Source organism: Phyllostomus hastatus, unplaced genomic scaffold (assembly GCF_019186645.2).
Source record: "Phyllostomus hastatus isolate PE091 unplaced genomic scaffold, TTU_PhHast_1.1 phas_contig_40, whole genome shotgun sequence".
Taxonomy (NCBI): Eukaryota; Metazoa; Chordata; class Mammalia; order Chiroptera; family Phyllostomidae; genus Phyllostomus; species Phyllostomus hastatus.
Window position 1 is genome coordinate 96,182,519 of NW_025333872.1, and position 22,054 is coordinate 96,204,572.

At 51.8% G+C, this 22,054-nt stretch overlaps 1 protein-coding gene across 3 annotated transcripts in view; it reads right to left on the reverse strand.

The window, feature by feature from the left end:
- Window positions 1–22,054, reverse strand: part of PRKN (parkin RBR E3 ubiquitin protein ligase) — an 831,387-nt gene that overhangs the window by 256,274 nt on the left and 553,059 nt on the right. For all 3 annotated transcript variants that reach the window (XM_045844065.1, XM_045844064.1, XM_045844066.1), the window contains exon 7: window positions 1,619–1,755. In XM_045844065.1, the coding sequence (XP_045700021.1) occupies window positions 1,619–1,755 (137 nt within the window). The remainder of the gene's footprint in view (window positions 1–1,618; window positions 1,756–22,054) is intronic.

Sequence of the window (22,054 nt, forward strand, 5' to 3'; positions counted from 1 at the left end):
ACCACATGGTTTCTAACCACAGTTTTCAAAATCAATGAAACCCACCCATTCACACTATAGCCATTAGAAACAAATGTATAATGAGGTATGGGCCCTCACCTCCCTTCACAAACAAGAATTAACTCAGAGTAGATCAATGACCTAAACATAAGACATAAGCCATTCAATGAAAACGTGGGGGTAAATTTCCATGACCTTGGATTTGGCAATGGACTCTTACACTTGACACCAAAAGCACAAACAGCAACGGGAAAAAAAAACCCAGATAAATTGAACTTCACCAAAATTAAAAACTTTTGTGTATCAAGGGACATTATCACTGACCCACAGAAGAAGAGACATGTTTGGAAATCACGTATCTGGTAGGGTTCCACGTCCAGAACACGTGAGGAATGCCTACTACTCAACAAGGCAAAGAGCCCAATTAAAAATGCACAAAGGACTCGAATGGGCATTTCTCCAAATAGATAGTCAGACAGCGAGCAAGCACATGAGAAGACATTCAACATTATTGGTCATTACTGGAATGCAAATCAAAACCACAATAAGATGCCACTTCACACTTAATAGGATGGCTGCAGCTACATAAGATCATTTTGTAGTTTTTCAAAGGGTTGAACGCAGGATTATGATGTGACCCAGAATTATTCATAACAGCCAAAAGGTAAAGCAACGCCAGTGCCCACCAACGAATGAATGGATAAACAACTGTGGTAGATCCATTCAGTGGAATATTATTCAGCCATGAAAAGGAGTGAAGATACATGCCACGGCTTGGATGAACTTCAAAGACACTATTCTGAGTGAAAGAAGGCAGACACTAAAGGTCACATGTGCAAGTTCCCTTTTATAGGACGTGCCCGGAATCGAAAAATCCCCCCAAACAGACCACAGTGGTTGTGGTGGGTGGGAGGATGGGGGTGTGGGCCGTGGTCACCGAATGGGTATGGGCTGGTTTTCTGGGGTAATAAAAGTGTTTTGAAACCAGAGAGAGAGCCACGTGGTCACTGCATTGCACTGTAATTGCACAGAGCGCCACGGAACTGTACACTTTAAAATGGTTAATTGTGTACGACCTCGCACTTCACCTCAATTAAAAAATACAAGCAACAATATAGTGCGAGTAAAAGACGTTTTGTAAATGTTGAAAGATTTAAAAACATATTTCACACCTTCAACAGTTCAGCTTTATCTCCTTCTTAATCTCTCTTCTAGCACATGTTCTTTCATCCACGCGCGCACATGCGCTCAGAATTTGCAGCGACAGGCGTGGACGATTTGATGGTGCTGCTCCAGACTAATCCATCTGTAACTTGCGGGGTGAGTCCCTAGGCACACTTTATGTCCTTGGCTGAATAATATTGCACATTCCATTTCCAGTGCCTGCCTGCAGGTTTTGCATCTGCTAGTTCAACACGGTTCTTTCACATCTTAGTGTTCTGTGTTTTTTTGTCATCCAAACATGAATGTCTCTTGTCTGGTGATAACGAAATAGACATTGGAGTTTCCACCCCTCAGCAAGGGACTGGGTGTGTCTAGGACACCCTTACCTCGGCAGCTCTCCTTCGGCGCTAGGATAGCAGTGAACGGGGGAGGGGGAGGGAGGCGCAAGACTCACCCACACAAGGCAGAGAGTAGCCGAGCTGAGGGTCGTGGATGAACTGCCGGTCGTTCAGCCTGGTCACGCAGTACAGGTGGAAGCAGTCCAGGCAGATCACGTGGCGGGAGTCGCACTGGAACACCAGGACCGGGCTCCTGCGGAGGCGAGGACAGACGTTTGCTGTGGGACTTGCCGCCCGCGCAGTGGGGCGGCGAGCAAGCCTGCCGGGCTGCGGAGCATGGAGCCCGCACACACTGGGGTCACGTCTTGAGACTCAGAAGCATTCCATGAACTATACAGAACAGCGATTTTCCTAACTTTATATGTTTTACATTCACGGACTTACCAGTCAGCTGTTTAAGCCTGAGCCCCGATAGACCCTCTTTTGAGAAGCTTCCCCTGACTCCTAATTCCCAACTAACCCACTAGTCACGCCGCACACGTACCTGCACTCCCATCAGTCCGTCACCATTACCTCCTGGGACTGATGCGGTTCCCCTGCCCGAGAGGCCGGGGCGCCGTGGAGGCGGACGCTGCGCCTGCTTCACGCTGACACCCTCACAGTCCTGTGCATCGGGCGGTTTTGAATAAATGCTCCTTGAACTTAATTATAATGATACATAGAGTCTGAACTTCTCCAAAGTCAAGAGAAAAATGATTATCGAGTCACAGTAGGTAGGTTAAACAGGAGGTCATATCTCACTGGCAAATAGGAAAGGAGAATTTCGAAATGACTGATGATTCAGCAGAACCTTCTACTATCAGATTTTGTCCATGTGATCACCCCCAGCCCACCCAAGTACCCAGTTTCTTAAATTGAGGTAATGACATTAGTATAAATTGATATATACAAGTTCTAAACAAGTTGGATTCCTTTAAAACGCTTTGTAGGAAAAAAAAAGATTTCCTGAATAACCACGTATTTCTGCTAGGAGATGAACTGTGCAGTTTTATGACAGAAAGGAGACAAACTGAGAGTATTAATTTGAGGTCATCCCCAAGGACATGTGAATAGTAAAAGAGTTGTTGGAGTTTATTTGGATAAGCCCATTCTCCGTGCAATGACAATAAAATACAAAACATTTCTCATCTCACACACACAGTTCCCAACAGGTCTGTCTGTGGTCCTCAGAAGTCCTGTCCCCAGAGAAACGGGCACCGAACATTAATATTACCAAAAGGTAACTTCTTAACAATTAAAATATTTTCAAAATTCGCTTTTCCCACATATTTCAAAGTACTATCAAATACGAAACAAGATGGAAAAAAAAAGCCCTTGATAATTTAATGTCAGGGATCCCCAGGACGACGGCCAATGTCGCCTGGGCTGGGGTGTCCCTAAGCAGGTCGCGGTGCTTCCGCGTCCTGTATCTGAACCCGCCGATGTCCTTTCGGGGCTGTCTGCAGTTCAGCACAGACTGTGCCCTGCACTGTCCACCTGTGTCCTTGTAACAATTCCCCCCTGAAGGGGACAAAACATAACTCTTCCCTGCTTCTAACGCAAGAGTCACGCGGCTCACACACAGCTTGTGCCCCCTGCTCCTCTCCCCGCCTGGTCTCTGAAACACGCTGTCCACTCCGACTTTGGCGACACGGTCCATTAAGCCCGGAGGGACCCCTCATCTGCTACCAACAGATGGAGAAAACAGGAGACCATTACTGAAAATGTTCCTTTATGTGACCAGGTGAAAAAGAAAGCTTGGCTATTTCCCTGCTGGAGAAATAAGACTGGACGCCAGAGCCGCCGGCACCTGGACCGCCCCAGCCTCAGTGTCTGAGCGAGAAGGTCAGGAGCCCAACGCGAGGGCGCTGGTCCAGAGCACCTGCCCCTTCCCACCCCTGTCTGCTGACCCACAGCTGGAGGAGTTGCGCTCGGCTGACACTTCCAGTTTCGTGCTCCTGCCAAAGCGCGGCCCGGAAGAGCCTACAGCATCCTGGTCATCCCCGAGCACCCGCTGCCCGACACTCCAGTGGTGACCTCCCGGTACTCGGAGCAGGCCAGCGAGACTCGGACAACACGGCAGAGGCCACGGTGCCAGACGAACCCCGTGCAGACATGGGCGCCCGGCGCAGGAGGAAGGCTTTAGAGGCCCAATGTTTGGGGCCCAGGGGGGCACACCCCACAGAGCGGAGGACGCGACAGCCCGCCTTGCCCCGGCCCTCACTAAGAGCAGCGTGCAAGGTGACAGCGAGGAGGAGGCAGAGGCTCTGGTTCCCGCAGAGGGAGCCCGTCCTCCTGGTGACACGGAACGGTGCCACTAAGAGTCGAGTGCGGGGACAGCTGTCTGCTGCCCTGCACGGAGACGCAGGCGGGAAGACGAGCCGACCAGACTGAAGGAGCCAGCGGGAAGCAGTCCATCGCCTGCGGCGGGCTCTGTGTGGGGGTGAGAGCAGAAGACCAGCTGACCCCCCGGGGGGAAAGTCACTGCCCAGAAACAGGGTGCGCGGTGCGGCCACGAGAGGCTGCGGTGTCCGTGGTGGTGGTGGTGGTGGGGGGACGCCACACGCGTGTCTTTGGAAAAGACAAAACTGTGATAGTTGCAGGGAGTCAAAAGCGGTAGGCGAGTCCCTGCCAAATTCCCCGTCACTATCTGCTGCGTGGAGACCCTTTATATGCATAAGCACGTATCTACATGGCGATGCAGATACAGAGAGAATGGACATATTGCGCATGTACGTTGACTTATGGGTCTTGAGCACACAATGGCAGATGGCCACGGACAGCACACGCACACACACCTGACACAGAACTGTCTGTCAGCTGGGTTTCCCGATATAGTTGAGGTGAGACTGCTTACTTCTTGCAGAGAACATTGCTAGGGCTTGTGAAGGATTTCCAGGAGGGATAAGCCTGACGCTCAGAGAAAGGTTATTAGATTAGTCATCGTCTGGGAGAATGGGAAGAAGTCATTTCATGGATAGAGGGACCACGTAGTTAACGTCCGACGTGCTGATATTAATGAGCGCCGACATCGGACGAGGTGCCTTGCGGGGATCTCCACGTGCGTTTCCTCCTGCGTTTCGCTCTCCTGAAACGAACCGCCCCCCTCCCCCATGCCTCCTGCCCCCCTCCCCCCACTCCGTCGGCCCGGCCCGTACCTGTCCTAGCAAACACATCTAGTTCCCGAACTGGAAGGAACTCGTGCTCACTGTCATCCATCCCTGCCGTGTGACACTGGCCTTTACATGGAAACCCGCATCCCAAATATCAAGGTCTGGTTCAAGACCTGAAGGTCTCCAGTTCAAGACTGAAGACCTTCAAGAAACTTTCTCTGGAGCCTAGTTCTTCACTGATTCTTCCCTTTCTCCTGCCTTTCCACCCACAAGGCCTGTCACAATGCGCTTCAGATAGAACCTCCGCTCCACCGTGGCTGTCGGCATCACGTGAAACCACGGAGGCCGCAGGTACGTGGCTGACGCGGTCATGACCCAGCCACGCCTCCCCACCCAGAGCGCCGGGCGCACAATATGTATGCAACCAAGTCACTGATGGGACCGGTGGGTCAGTGAACGACTATTTTTATTTTATAATTTCTGTGCTCCCATTCACACCTTTTTAGTCCACTTTTCCTGAGCATCTGCTTTGGCTCCAGGAGGCCCTCCATAAACACACGTGGACCAGCGCTCTGAATGACTGAGCGTCTTACAGCCGTAACTGGCACCAACAATGGGAAACACACATACCCCCGGCCACAGCGCTGAGCCTGGGGACGCAGGGACGCGACGTAGGGACGGACACGGGTGTCGCAGGGGTTTATACAGTCGCCACACTCTGGCTCCTGGATGCTGGGGGGGAGGGCGGGGACGAGTCTGCACCGCTCCACGGGGAACCTCAGCTGAGTGCGGACAGACCGGGAAGGTGACCCGGGGCCACTGCACATGCAGAGAAACGTGGCGGCTGGCCAGGGCCGGAAACAGATGCGGCAAGGAATTCCTGCAGCGAGGAAGCTACCGGCCGGGCCGGCTGAGAGGACGTGCCGGGGAAAGAGGGAGGGGAGAGGAAAAGGGTCGGGCGCAGAGACGACTCTGGTCAAGGTCGTGTGGTGCAGGGTGTGGGGGGGGCGGCTCTCGGAGAACACCCGCGTGTCTGGCGCATTAGGTCGTGGATTCACTGCAGGCTCCCGGGCCTGGGAGGGAGTGGAGCTTCGCTAAGGTTAGTTCTGGGGGACGCTTGGGGGGAAAGGAGCTGGAGGCCGTGAACTCCACCCGGAGGTCGTGTCAGTGACTTAGGCGTGAGCTGCTAAGGGACGCGGCGGCGGTGCGCTGGTGACCCCGGGAACGGGAACTGGGAGACGATGGCAGTGACATTTCTGGGAGGGCAGGCCACAACGTCCCTCCTCACGGGTCTCCGTTCCCCCGACAGTCCTCTGTGCCCTTTGCTCGAATTCCGGGTAAATGTTAAAGGGTCGATGTAGGAAATGACCGCACCCCAACGAGCCAGGGCGCCGAGGGGTGAACCGGCGGAGGTCACGCAGAGTTCTCCGTCACTCGGACAAGGCACCGTAAGTGGGCGCCCGGCATTACAGAAGGGCTCTTGGCAAGCAAGGACTCGACCCCCACGCCCTTCGTTCCGGCTCATCGGGCACAGCCTGGCCCGGAACACGGCACCAACCTGGCCCGGAACACGGCACACCAGCCCCATACAGCACACACAGACCAGGGGACCGCCGCACGGAGGTCCCCACCCGTGAGCCCCTGTGAACCGGTGCTCCGGAGTCCGCAGGACAGTGGCCGTGTTTTCCCACGGACGCGACTAAGGTGGGTGTTCCCCAGCTCGCGCTCCCCTTCGCCGTGTCTCCCTCTCCGTCTCCGTCTCCGTCTCCCCCTCCCCCCTCCCCCCAGCCACCTGCCGAAACCTGCCTGCTTCTCTGCCTGTCTCTTTCTTTCCCCGTGTGCCTCTTCACTTCTCCCCGACAAGAGAGAGGCTGTGGTTCTGGCGTACCGACTGGGCGTGACACGCAGGGACTGCGGTGACCCAGAAGTGGTCAGACGTGTGACGATGAGGACGCGCGTCTACACTCTACATCGCAGGTGCACACACAGGGCCTGCAGGGCAAATCCCGCCCTCCGCCCTGTCTTATCCGGCCGGCACCTCGTTCCTACCCGGCGGCAGCGCTGAGCTCCTTGCCCCTGGCTAAGGAGCAGTTACATGTACTCGGTCCTAAAGTCACATTCGGCCCTTGGAAGGCCACCGCGAGGCTGCTGTGGCCCCCGGTGAACACGAGTCTGACGCCCTGCTTCAGAGGAAGTAAAAATCTGGTGATGCGGACAGGAGAGGCGCCGAGGACGGATGGCCAGGGCAGGGTATTTTCAGGTAGATCAGCGACGTGGTGAGATTGCAGGCTCGGGGGTCCGCGGCCTCCGCCCGCTCCCCAGGAACCCTCGCCTGCTGGGACCCACGCGGCTGGGTCCCTTCCACACCCCGGGGGGCTGACCCGTGCCACAGTGGGGAAAACACAGACAGGAACTCGTGTGGTTTCCAGAACTAGATCAGCACAGCCGTGGCGATGTCTTCCCGTGCTCTCTCCGGGGGGGCCACCTGCACGGGGGAAAGGGAACGCTGCACCACAGGGAAGCTCAGGCGGCCCTACTGGGGAGAAGCCCCCGCAGCAAGGAACCGAAGCCCCCTGCCAACAGCCAGCAGCGACGCGGTGGCCCGCTGACTCCGTCGTCTCTGAAGAGGACCCGCCCCCCTCAGCCCGGTCAAGGCGAGCCCCGGGCGACCGTGTCCCGGGCAGACATCCTGTGCCTAACCTCCGATGCCCCGTGTGCAACCGTGCCGCCCAGCTGCCCCCGCAGTCCCGACCCACCGAGTCTGTGCGAGCTAGCGTGCCCTGCGGTCTCAGAACCCCGGGTTCTGGGGTGACCGTGTTTCAATGCAGCCCTGTGACCTGTACCGGCCCGGAGCGGAGATGAGATCACACCTAGAGGGCAGGCCAGAGCAGAGCCGATGGGAGCGGTGGCGCTGGGAGCAGTGGGGGCCTCCAGGGACCGGAGGCGGAGGGACACTCCGGGCCGAGGGAAGGAGACACGGCCAGCCGGGCGTTGTGCGAGGGCGGAGCGTGGGGCCGAGTCTTCACATGCACCAGTTAAAGCGAAATTAAACACGGGTACGTAACAGGGAGAGCGGAATCTCCAGAAGTGCAGTGAGGGGCGATGTGAGTGGGAATGAAAACGTTCAGTGTGCACCACGGAGGAGATACAAGTAAATCCCACCGCCCTCCCCCCCACCCCGGGAGAAAGTCCTTGAATTTGGCGAACGGAACTGGACCCTCGGACGTTCACGGGTCGTCCTTACAGGACAGGCTGTCCTCGCCGCCGCACCGGTGTCGCGCCCCAGTGAGCGGTCCCCCAGAGCTCTCTGCGGACCCCCAGGGGAGCGTGAACGGAGGCGACTCCCGGGAACCGAGTCAAGCTTTTGATTAGATAAAAATAATCAGAGGAGGAAAGCTACCCCATGAAGTCGCTTGAATTTATCTCCTTAACGACGGTCACTTTAAATCCCTCTTAGTTAGAGATGGCTTATAAACAAGAAATGAACCCCTGAACTCCCAGGAACCAAACACATTTCCATTTCCTCCATATTTAGCATCAGGACCCAGGAACCGCCCCGGCGCACAGCCGACAAAGAAGTCCCCGGCTTGGCACCTGCCGCGGACGTGCTGGGGACCGAGTCCGATCCCGCGTGTCGCCAGAGTTCATTATTGGAGTCAGCCGAGTGAGCTAACCAGTCACCGGAGAGGCCCCAGATCCAAGACTCTAATTGATAGACTCAACTTCTAGAAATTAAAATAAGCCTCAACAGTTGAATGGCCTTCAGAATTCCTTCTGGCAGCCGAGTTTAGAATCCTGAAGCAGGCTCCTCTGCCCAGGAGTCTGCTTGGAATCGGAATCCACTGACTATGTGGGCAGGTCCCGGACACGGTCAGTGCCTGCCCGCCGGCCCCCACCCCTGTCTTCTCCTCCGCTCACGGTCCCGCGGCCCTAGGTGGTCTGGCAGAAGTCCCAATATTTCAGCCTGCGCAACATACCCAGAAAAAGACTGTTTATGTCTACGTTTTTGAATCACCTGTTTTAGTGCATCTGGCCAGTGCTTTGGGCAATTGCTACCTGCCAGGCGCTGTCTTGTCAACGGGACATCCGGAGGGAGGTCATCGTCCTGTTGGTGGAAGACGAGTCACCCTCTCCCAGTGCAGTACGTGCGACTGTCAGGATGAGTTTAGAGACCACCGGCCCACCCCTGGGGTCCGTGAAAGGGCCCTCTCATAGCTCAGGGCTCGGTGCATCCAGTGCACGGAGAAGACAGCACACCACGTGGCTTTCAAGAAAGCGTCGTGTGAAATGATGCAGTAAATACATCACAAATAAAATAATGAAGAAAATATAGGCTCTTTGTCTCCTTTCCTAAGTGACAACATTCCCTTTTCCTCTTCGATGCCTGTTCAGTGATTCCGCATCCCACCGGCGGCGGTACATGTCACTGGGTTCCAGAGAATCTCCAGCCTCAGCGTTGGAGCCACGGGCCGGCCCCACTGGCCGACACTCTGCAAACTCTCAGGTCGTGAACGTGCCGCTTCATTCCCGGCAAGCGACCCGATTCTCGTGTATCCTGTGCTTGTGACGCTCACTGAAATACTCCGTATTCTCACATGTGCTCGCGCTGTGATGCCCTGCAGTTCCGTGTGTGTCTTTCCTGCGTCGGGACGGACCCTCCCCGGCCTCCAAGCAAACACCTTCATGGAAGGTGTGTACCTCGGACACTCAGGGCTTTCTGTGTGCCCCTGCCGATGGGTTTACTTGTTCTGTTTACTGTCAGTAAAGATACATGAAAATTCCCAACGGCAGCCACTGTCTGTTTGAGATGTGCCTCCGTTCAGTACACACTGCTGACTTTGGGAGAGGCTGCAAAACAGGAACCGTAGAGATAAGGGGTTGGCCAAAAAGCTCATTTAGTTTTTTTTCTATAAAAGACACATTTTTCATTTCCGCCAGTCACTTGGCTGATTTGGGTGTTTTGAGGATGTCGGCTGCCTCCCACCGTTGGCTTCTAGTGGGGAGGGGCCAGGGTGCTGCTGAACATCTTCTAGTGCCCAGGACAGCCCCACGGCGAAGGGTCATTTGGTCAAAATGTCAACAGGACCAAGAAACTTTGCAAACTGCTTTTGACATGTTCGGTCAGTCACAGCGCCTTCTCCATACACTGCACAGATCTTTTTTTTGTTTTTTGCGTTTCCGTTGTGCTTTTTCCTTTCTCAAAATAATAAAGCATAATGCCCTGAAAATGTTGTGTATCTTCTTCCATCGTCAATATTATAATGGCTGCAAAAAATCCACCAATTTTGATAAGTGCTTTTCAAAATGCACCCTGATATGACAGCTGTCACAACACAATCTAACACAATTGTTGCTAATGAAGTTAAAGACGAGTAAGCGCTACTAGAGCTTTCCATACCGTGGAAAAACTAAACACACTTTCTGGTCAACCCAGTACTTGAGCACACAGAGTAGCAACAGTGTAACGCTTTCTGGAGAAACGAGAAGTTCCCGGAACTCATTAGCGCCATGCTGACTGACCCCTGGATCAGCGCCCACACATTTTCCACTCCCCCACCACCACCCCGGCCCCTCATGCCCCACAGTCAGCACAACGCAGCAACCATATTCTACAGCAGCTCTCGTCACGGCAGGTGGTGGCCAAAACGGTACACTAGTCACCTCGCCAGTGCGAATGCATGAAGACATGTGTGTCCCCCAAACCGCCCCTCCCAAATCCTTCTGTTCCCCGCAGGGCCAGACCCTCACAGCTCCGGCCCACCTTCTCCTTAGGCATGCAAGATTCTCCCCTGGCTTCGGTTTCTAGAATACTGCCAGGGTTCAGCTGAAGTCCAGCCTCTTTTTGGAAGTTTGTTCAGCAAAATTATTGATTCTCTACTCACTTCCTAATTTCCTGTGATACTCACGTTTACAAAGCACTGTTTTGGTATCCAAGTTACTACATTACTCCGCATTATCTGTGCTGTTCTTCCCCTCCTTTGCGGCCGATGACAGGTCTCCCCAGCGCAAACTGCACCCCCCCTCACCGGGACCCTCCCGGAAGCTGGCGGGGCCGGGAGGGGATGTTGAGTGTCCCTGGGGCACTCGGTCCGTCCGAGGTGACACAGCCCAGCCTGGGAGAACCAACGGGAGGCAGCCGAGTCCAATGTTTCCTACTTGGAGGAAGGAAAACCTGAACCAGACAGCAAGGAGATGGCCTGACTGGGAAACCAGAGGGAAACCTGGAGGAAAACACATAAAAATGCTTACAGTGGAATAAAATGAGGCATGGGCGCAGGCCACGTTGCAGGTGTCTGTCTGTTTAACCCCCTTAGCCTTCACCCCTGAGGCAGCTGAACAGGAAGCGAGGATGGGCTGCCTCTGCCTGGGGGGCCGCACGTGAAGGCCGTGGGTTGGGTCTGGGAGAACTCGGGGCTGTTATTTAAGACATTGGGAACTACTCACAATACATAGGCTTCGCAAAGTAAAAATACGATGCCATGGTTACTAGAGAGGGTTAATAGATGATTAATCTCCCCCAGATGGTGGAAATCTTTGGAAATATTTATTTGACTTTAGTATAGCTCACATATATTGTATTTCTAAATATAGTTACCGGTGACACATTGAACTCAAACATTATCGTCTACAAGGGTTAGGCTCTAGACATTACACCCATACAAATTAGAATTACAAAATAAACCTCTCTCTCTTTTCATGAGAGAGAGGAGGGGAGGGGAGGTTGAAGGAGAGGGAGAGAAACATCAGTGAGAGAGAGAAGCATTAACTGGTTGCCTCTTGCACGCGCCTCGACTGGGAATCGAACCCATAACCAGGTAGGTGCCCTGGCCAGGAATCAAACTGCGACCTTTTGCTTTAAGGGGCAACACCCGGTCAGCGGAGCCACGCTGGCCAGGGCACCTCTTTTATTTTCGAGAAGTTTGAGGTTTAAAAGCACAGCGGTCAGCCCTTTTTTGTAGTGATTCCTCACGGTGACTTGGTCAATCAGCAACTACCCTGCTTTTCTCGCCGAGGCCTCTACACCCATCAGATGCTGACAAGTAACTGTGAGCCGTGGGCAGCTCGGAATGAAGTAACTGTTGCACGTAACGAAATGAACGAACAACCCCGGGGTGTGCGGCCCGTGAAAGGAAACGGCATCTCGTGAACAACTACTGCGTTATTTTTTTATCCCCCCAATAGCAGCATTAATTACCACACCACATGGACAGCAGGGTGGTGACTGCAGGGGGCGGGGGGCAGGACGTGGGGGGGGAGGTGGAGGCGGGTCTGGGTGGGGAGGTAACTGGTGATTGGCGGAGACTTGACGTGGGGTGGTGAACACACAGTACAGCGTACAGATGATGTCTGTAGAATTGTGCCCCTGAACCTGTATAATTTTGCTAACCGGTGTCACCCCAATCAATTCAATAAAAAGGAAAAAAAAAGAAAAACAAATCAATTCTCCAAATTGTATTTATAAAAGCCCAGGGAAGCTCAGGATCATGCTTCGAAGAGCCCGGCACGTCCGAGCTGTGACCCCGGAGCACGCTCTACTCACGCTGTCCGTGTAGCGCAGTGCAGGACCGCGGAGCTCGGGGCTCACGCGGGCCACTTGCGGGGCCACGCCACCCACACGGAGACCCGCCCCCTGCTGGCAGAGAAGACCCGCCCCCTGCTGGCAGAGAAGACCCGCCCCCTGCTGGCAGAGAGGACCCGCCCCCTGCTGGCAGAGAAGACCCGCCCCCTGCTGGCAGAGAAGACCCGCCCCCTGCTGGCAGAGAAGACCTGCCCCCTGGTGGCAGAGAGGACCCGCCCCCTGCTGGCAGAGAAGACCCGCCCCCTGGTGGCAGAGAAGACCCGCCCCCTGCTGGCAGAGAAGACCCGCCCCCTGCTGGCAGAGAGAACCCGCCCCCTGCTGGCAGAGAGAACCCGCCCCCTGCTGGCAGAGAAGACCCGCCCCCTGCTGGCAGAGAGAACCCGCCCCCTGCTGGCAGAGAAGACCCGCCCCCTGCTGGCAGAGAGAACCCGCCCCCAGCCCCCCTCCGCCCTGGCGGAACTCACTCGGTGGGACGGCCGCTGCGGGTTTCCCAGGAGGCTGTTCTCCGTTAGTGTGATTTGCCTACGTGTTACTTTAACTTTAAAAATAGCCTCATTTCTAGCAGAATCAAAGGAAACTGATCACTATTGCATGTTTCTCTCCTTCCAATTTTGTGAGACTCGTGTTTAATTTACCAGGCACACGGGGACTGCGAGAACGAGGCGTGCTCCCTGTTACCGTGAACCCTGAAGTTACCGAGCGACCACGGCGAGGTCTCAGGGAAGGGGGATGGAGACGGCAGGGGCACCCGTGAAATTCCGGGACGGACACCTAACCGTGGGCGGGCAGGCATGTGCTCACCAGAGCTTTACCCGTACCACCCCCAAACCGAACACGGCGCCGCTGGCGAACGGGCAAACCGACGCTAGGTCCACAACACGGGTGCCACTCGGTGTCCAGGAGGAGTGACCTGCTGACAGGTGCTGCAACACGGGGACTGTGAACATCATGATGGCTACTGACACCACGACACGGATGCATCTCAAAGTGATCACGAACTAACTACTGACACACACGGCCACACGGGTGAGTCTCAGAGTGATTGTGAACTAACTATTGACACACACACACGGCCACATGGGTGAAAGTGATCATGAACTACTGACACACACAACCATATGGGTGAACCTCAAAGTGATCGTGAACTAACTACTGACACATGTGACCATGTGGGTGAAAGTGATCGTGAACTACTGACACACACGACCATATGGGTGAACCTCAAAGTGATCGTGAACTAACTACTGACACACACGGCCACGTGGGCGAGTCTCAAAGTGATCGTGAACTAACTACTGACATGTGACCATGTGGGTGAAAGTGATCGTGAACTACTGACACACACGACCATATGGGTGAACCTCAAAGTGATCATGAACTAACTACTGACACACACGGCCACATGGGTGAGTCTCAAAGTGATGATGAAATAACTACTGACACACACAGCCACACGGGTGAGTCTCAGAGTGATCGTGAACTAACTACTGACACACACGGCCACATGGGTGAATCTCAAAGTGATCGTGAACTAACTACTGACACAGCCACATAGTGAATCTCAGAGTGATCGTGAACTAACTACTGACACACTCGACCATGTGGGTGAAAGTGATCGTGAACTAACTACTGACACACACGGCCACATGGGCGAGTCTCAGAAAACAGCTGTGCTGTGTGCAAGAAGCCAAAACAAAAAAAGAAAGTGCACACTGTGTGATCCCATTTTTAAATAATCCCAGATTGGAACCTCACCTGCAGGGACAGCGAACCGCTGACCGGTTAGCAGAGAATGACCAAGGGGAGCAGAGAGGCAGAGAACCCGGAGACCTGCAAGCGCACCTGAGGGGGTGCTGGGGGTGGTCATCACCTCGACCGTGTGGGTCGTTTCCCCGGAGTCTCCGCGCCCCATCATTAAAGGGCACGCTTTCCACGTGGCTGTCCCGTGTGTCAGTTACACCCCAGGGCAAAATGGCGTGACCGGAAAAGAGGGCTGAGAACGAAACGGCTTCATCGCCGAGAGATGCTTCGTCCGCGACCACCGCGTGCCCCTGTGTTCCCGGGGAGGCGGCAGCCGGGCTCTGCTCGTGCGCAGCTGCTTCCTGGGTCCCGCGGTGGCGGCCGAGCAGCGCGGACCACGGCCCCCGCGCCGCAGGGGACAGCGCGCTCTGTTTCAGACGCCCCCCCGGCGGCCCTGGGGGCTCGCACAGAGAACGGAGCTGGGCTGCTCCGGCGTCCGCTGCGCTCCCGCGCTCCCCGAAGGGGACGCAGGGGCCGGTTCTCCCCGAAAGACTAAACTGAAGAAGTACGCCATTCCTCGTGCTTGGAATATTTTCGTGGTGTGTGTATCACCCACATACACGTGTATACACGTACGTGGACGGATGGATACTGTTGTTCTGTTTGGTCACGGTGACGTCTGCCTTCATTTTCCCGGGGACACAGACGGGTCACAGGGCCTGGCCAGTTCCACGCTGGAAATGTGCTCCAGGGCGCTGGGTGGGAATGAGCCTAGAATCACACAAACACACCCGACGCCTCACCGCCACCGCTTCTGAAGGGAACGGACGGGAAGGAGGTCCGTGTCCACGGACCCCTAACCACCTCCGGGCATCAGCCGTGTTTCAGTGTGAAGACGCCGTGAGTGGAGGGGGACCTGGAGTCCCGCTGGTGGAGCGACTCGGCCCCTCCCACCCACAGGGCGAGCAGGGGCCTGTGCGCCCACCCCCCAGGTCCAGTCCACGGGGTTGGAGGCCTGGTGAGCGGCTCTCGCCAGTGACCAGGGATGCAGCCGACTCAGCAGAAGAAAAGCCCTTTCACCTGAGACTGTGTGCGTCCTACTGGTCATGGAAGAGTGCCTTCCACGTCTTCCACGATACCGAGGGCAGATACTGTTGCTCGTGCGTTTTCAAACATTTTCGTTGGGAAAATAAAACCCTGTGACCCTACAGTGCTCTCCCCCTCCCCACTCCACCTGCCCCTTGTCCGCTTCTCTTGTTTTTTTACACATTGCTTTGTTTGCACAGCCCCAAGTCCTGGCATGAGCAATACTTTTAAGGACATAGCCGCCTTCTGACAGTTTAGTTTTGGTGTACAGGCTACATTACATACAAGTGAAGAAGTCTGAACACAATCGCACGTGGTCACAGACAGCAGGCAGCGTTGCCCTATCATGTATGAGATTTCACCTTTAACTTCCTCAGCACAACACCCTCAAAGACAGCCCGGCCCAGGGGAGCCAGGAGGGACCCCGGTAATCAGTTCGCACTGTCGCTCTGCGGAGAGCACTGAACCCCGGCGATGCCCGGCTCTGGTGAGGTCACACGTAATTTCCTGGAGTGTCACGAGGACAGGCCCCGTACAGAGAGAACGGCCCAGCAGCCACCAGGGGAGAGCTGAGACCGTGATGGGGACGTAGGTTTTCGTGAGCACGACGAACACAAGATCATTAGGGACAGATGAACCCAGCTAGACTGTGCGGGAGGAAGGAGGGAACCGAACAACCGTCCCTGTGTGTTTCCGAGCCGCCCGGGGGGGACGAGCCCTGAGTCACCACAAACAGAGGGTGTGTGTGCAGACAGAAAAGCCCGGGGCCGTACTTTCCCAGGGAAGGTCCCTGCGAGACCTGGGCAGAAAGAGTGACACTGGGGTCTGCCGACAGAAGTTCAAAATCAGGAGTGACAGACGGTCACACCTGCTCCCTCGCAAGTGGAATGCAGTAAGTGGGCAGGTTGGCCGACAGCAAGGACCGCCACTCCACGGACGGCACTCCAACCATGCCATGAGGATGGGGGGCTCCTGCACCCCAGCTCCCTGCGGGCAGCGGACGTCCGGCAGCAGAGGCCGAACCAGCTGCCTTGTTTCTGCGCGCTCCCGGCCTCGCCGGCCCCGGAAGCCGCTGTGAGGACGGGAGAGCGGCGGCGAGGCCCTGCAGGTGCGCGGGTGCGGCCCGAGAGCCCGCAGAGGCCGGCGTGCGGGTGAAAACGGTCTCAACCGTCGAATACTCTTGTTGGGCACGGAGACACTGAACATACCGCATCGAACCGTGTAAATGCTTCAACGCACTCCCTGCGCTGGGTTATGCTCTTGAAAATACACATTTCATTCAAACGTCCAAACCCAGGTGTTGAATGAATAATGCCTGAGAGCGAAGATTTTGCTTCTCATGAAGTCCTTGGTTGTCCATTCCTACCATGAAAAATAAACTCGGGCGCCTGTGTGTGTGGATCCAGGAGTGGTATCAGTTAAAGGAATAACAAATAAAATGTGTACAAGGAATAAGACAAAGATATGTGTCGAAGTTAAATTCAAAAATCGTTCTTGTATCCTTGGAAGGTATTACCCTCGAAAGGACTCCCAAATTGAATACATTTTATAAAATACCTGCTCAGCTGATAGTAACAGAAATTCAGCTCTCCTCGGAGCATATCCGGATGGCGGGGCTATTAAAAATGCATTTGTTCTACGCTCAGATGCTACCTTTCTGAGAGGAAGGCACACTCTACTTGAAAACACATTACGAAGAGGAGATAGATAAATCCATTTGACTCGTCACTGAAGTGCAGTAAGGCAGCACGGTAGCAGACACGCGGCTGGTGATCAGAGCGCATTTTCAAATAACAAACATGCATGGTTTACCAAAAGTTGTAAGGTTCTTCACATTCAAAACAGCTTAAAGCTAAGTGGGCAAATTAAAAGTTAAGGAACTATTACAACAAATACCATTGCAAAAAATAATTATTCTCAATATGTAAAGAGTTCCTTCAATGTAGTAAAAAAGGTTATATGGCCACAGAAAATGGGCCAAAGATGTAAACAAACCTTCTTAGTATTTCAAACCTTCCGATCTAATTATCGATAGTAATTTGCACTCGTGTAACAATAAGATATCATTTGCAGATCAAATTTATGAGCTTTTCTAAAAATCAGCAAATTTGATAGTGGTTATTTCTCGTAAAATGGACTTACTCATAGAGTGCTATTAGGAGTATTATCCAGCAAAATCTTTCTTAAAAAACAAATGAATGATATGGTTTGTATCAAGTGTTTTCAAAAGTTTATAACTTTCAACAAAATCTATTGCTAGCAGTCTCTCCTATGGCAGTGATCTGAGACAGGGACAAAGGTTGTTTAGAACGATGTTCATTGCAATGTAATTTAGAAATGATTTTTTAAATATTGGAAACAATTTATATTTCCAAGAGTTGAAAGTGATTAAATGCAATACAGTATTTTCATTTTAATACTATATAAAAACATGTTTTAAAATATAAATTTCTTAGAAAAATACTCCCAGCACGATATAATATAAAAAATTAAAATCAAAATTCAAAAACTCTGCCCTGGCTGGTGTGGTTCAATGGATTAAGCACCAGCCTGTGAACCAAAGGGTCCCTGGTTCGATTCCCAGTCAGGGCACATGCGTGGGTTAGGGGCCAGGTCCCCAGTAGGGGGCGTGTGAGAGGCAACCACACACTGATGTTTCTCTTCCTCTCTTTCTCCCTCCCCTCCCCTCTGTCTAAAAATAAATAAATAAAATCTTTTAAAAAAACACAAAAATTTCTACATGGCATCATTCTACCTTGGTTCTTTTAAATGTCTTTTTAATGTTACATTGTTAATATAGCCACATACACACACACACACACACACACACACATACACACACACACCTGTTTGGTCACATGACAACAAAGCCCAGGATAAAAATACCAGAATGCTAATAGCAGTGAATGATGGTGGGTGGGGAGACACTAGATTTTCATTTTTTTAAAGTATAAAAGGAAATATATTCCTATAAAATGTAAACAATAAAGGATTATGCAAAGCAAAAACTAAGAGTCCCAAGTCCCCAGAGATCTGAGTCTCGCGCCCGCCCCCTCCGGCCCCAGGCCCGCGGGCGCCAGCCTGAAGCGCCGCTGTTAGATGCACGACCTTCCTGAGCCTGAGTCAGATGGCGCGGCGCACACGGGTCTGACTCGGAAACCTTTCCGCCAGGACGCCTCCTTCCTTCTCACTAATGTCTGGCTGGAATTCCAGGGCAATACAAAAATTCATCTAGCACGTCGAAGGATAAAGGAGATTTGTTTTTTTATCCAGACGTTCATTGTTACAAATACTGCTGCAATGACCAGTTTAGCACACTTCTTTCCAAACTCTTTCTTTAGAAAGCCTACATAAAAGTGTAATTCTTTAGAAAAAGGGATCGTACATCTATTTTCACAGATAGTCACAAACTGTTCTCCTAACTGGCCCTACCACTCACATCCCTAAAAACAGTTCCTGAGACAGCCTATATTGCTACGGCCTTGACTAAACATTTTTTGGTTTATTTATTTTTTTTGCCGATTGAGAAATATTTTATTTTAATTTGCTTTTAAAAACTATGAGTGAATTCACCTTTAAAATTGTTTGGTCATTTATATTTCTATTATTAATGGCCTATTTATATCTGAAGCTGGACCATTAACTGTTTCCCAATATCAATTCTCTTTCTTCTTTCCTTGGTAATGACATCCCAGTTTGTAATGGGACACATGGTCACACAGGATAAAGACTACATTTCCTAGCTTCTTTTAAAGATAGGTATAGTCATGTGACACAAAACTGGTCAACCGGATATAAGACAAAAAAGAAAAAGCTAGGTACTTTCAGGAACTGTTTTTAAAAGAAGAATACATATCCTTTCTATTTATTGGAATTTGAATGTGACAGATGGAGCTACAGCATCCACTTTGCACCACGAGTAAAAGACATATATTATAGATGCTAGAGCAGCAAAACATCTCAATCCATGGCAATTAAGATACCACCTTACCAGCTTGGACCAATTATCTCGAGACAGTGTTTAAGTAAATGAGAACTCAATTTTGCGTTTCCTAAGCCCCTTTTATTATGGAATTTCTAACATCTGCAACTTAACCTAATCTTAACTGATTATATATCCTTTGCCAATTTTCTCATCTCTTTTTATTATTGGTGTATAGTTATTTAGAAAATATGGACATGCTTTCCTCTGTCAACCAAAAAATTAGAAAACAAATGACATGAAATCCATTCCTTCATCCATCAGCTTAAGAACTCACTACTCCGTGGCTTGTACCCGAAAGCAATGCCTAGGGGGTGGGGGGGGGGCACCGTGCCATGCGGATATCAAAGGAGCCCGGACAAGCAAATGGAAAATTCCCCTAAGTTTCTGTCTAGATGTATACAAGATATTTGGTGCTAAAGCTACCCTAGACAATGAAGACATTTTTCTCATTTTCAATAATAAAAACAAATTAACACCCAAACTTCTTGCTTCTATTGGCTAGAAAAATGCTATGTGTTCACATGGCATGTATTTCTGGAAACTTGGAAATTTGAAAACTATTTTAACAGCAATTGATTAAGGACAGGTGTCCCTTCGCACTCTAGCGCCCCCTCTGGTAGAACCCGCCTTGCTAGGTGGTATTAGTGTGGTTAACGGGCAGTTGGAGAATTTAGCTAAGGGGAATTTGAACTGGATATCATTTTTTTTTTTAGACAGAGGGGAAGGGAGGGAGAAAGAGTGGGAGAGAAGTATCAATGTGTGGTTGCCTCTTGTGTCCCCCCTACCACCCAACTAGGGACCTGGCCTGCAACCCAGGCATGTGCCCTGATTGGGAATTGAACTGGTAACCCTTTGGTTAGCAGACTGGGGCTCAATCCACTGAGCCACACCAGCCAGGGCTGTATTTTGTTTATCAACTAGTGTTGATATACAAATATATATATATATATATTTGTATATCAACTAGTGTAGTATATATATATATATAGAGAGAGAGAGATATGATATTATATATATATATATATATATTTATTTATTTCTTCACTGAAGTATCTTGCTGCCAGGTATTTCAGCACAGAAATGCCTTCCAGGGACCCTGTCAGCACTGACTGTGTCAAAACACCCACCCAAGGTCAGGGCCCCGATGGTCAGGACCGTCAGGGTTATGATACATCACCCAGCACCAGCACCAGAAGTAAGTAGATGGGGAAAGGGAGAAGGTTTGAAATCTAGGGAGCCAGGAGCTAGTCCGCAGATACTTCTTCCGATCATCAGTTGTGCAAAATCATGAGAGGGTCCCATCAATGCCCCGTCCAATAAAAGCTCTTTCTGGGTAAGAATGCATTTGGTAATCCGGTACACATACTTATAAATGCAGCATACGCAGTTTTCCTCTTTTAAAGAAAGTCAGTTACAATGGAAGACACCAGTATTTTTTCGCTGGAAGAGCAGAAACCTGTAGCAATACCACAGGCTATTGGTGATAAGATTGCATGTTTTATGTCTCCAAATGTACTCGATCATATCTTACTGCACCTAACAACTTCCCGACCTCAAGGAACCTGGAGTCTAAATGAACAACACGCAAACTGTCAGCGCCTAGCAAGACGCCTAGGGAAGCAAGTATTCTATTCCGGTGTCCAAATTCCCACGTCATCCGTCAATAAATAACTGTGTGCAGACATGAACAAGCCCTTTGCTTACTTGATAATTAATGAAGAGAAATCCCAGGGCCATATTGGAAAACAATTTTAATGTTCTGCTGACTTGACATAATATGCCAACATTGACAAAAATAGCATCGACCTCGCAGTGTGTCAATATAAGGGACACACTGGAGTTCACTGGCGAGTCCTGCCCATGTATCGAGTCTGTGGGAGCAGTCCCTGTGCCAGAAATATTTCCGTTTCCTGAAACCTCGCAGGCCTCACCACAGAGAATTACGGGGGGGTTTCTCAAGTTTTAAAGCAAGTTTTTAAAACAATTTGTTATGTTTCCAAAAAGAACTGGTGAAACTAGAGGTTGGGGAACGCGTAAATTATCTTTGTACAGAAAATAATACTACGAAAGTTATTGCTGTAATAAGAAGCCACCAAAGAATATGCAAGCAAAAGTGTAGAAAAAGGGATATATATATGTGTGTATACATATATACATATGCACATATATGTGTATAACTATGTCCATATACAATGTAGTTATTTTTCTAGAAGTGTGATTTTTATGGTACGTGTTGGGTGTTTAAAATTTTCAGTCCGTTAGGATTCATTTTCTTATTTTCAACTATAGTAATGATTTTGCATTCTTTTTCTAAAAGAGGCGCTCCCCACCCCCCACCGCACAGTCTCAGGGCTGTAGAGTCAGATGCTGTCCCTGCGGGCCCACTGGGACCCCCGGCCACCTCCGTATTTTCAAGACACTCTGCACTCAGCCGCTCCCCACCACGGCTGTCTTTGCAGAGAGAGAGAGAGACCTGCCCAAATTCTTGGAGATTTAACTTAACCCCAGTTGAGGTCCTGGGTTTGCCTGGCCCTCAACCCATACGAGGAGCCCGCGCAGCACAGAGCTTCCCCAAACTCGAACGAAATGTCTCAATTTGCTGGCTGTGGGGTTTTGCAAAGCCACCAGGCGATGCCGACCGGAAAGGCAAGCCTTCGGCGGCCCACGGCACACCTCGGCCAAAGGCGGAGGGAGGCAGAGGGAAGCGGGCGGGTGAACATCTCCTTCGCCCCTTCCGAGGGATGGCCAAGGTGTGGCCTCTTCCTTGGGAACCCCCCGAAGTCCTCTGTGCCGGGCCAGCACACCTGCCAAGAGCCCGACTCAGTCCCCTCAGGCTCCTGGGAGCCGTGGCCCACGGGAGGGCGCGGAGCGACATCTGTGCCGGCTTCACCCCCACCCTTTCCACCCCAGTCCCCCGGCGCGTCCACTTCCCGAACGGAGGGGTACATCCTCGCCCCGGCTCTGCCCTGGGGACGACTCTGGCTGAAATATGAAAAAGTTCCGGCGCCCA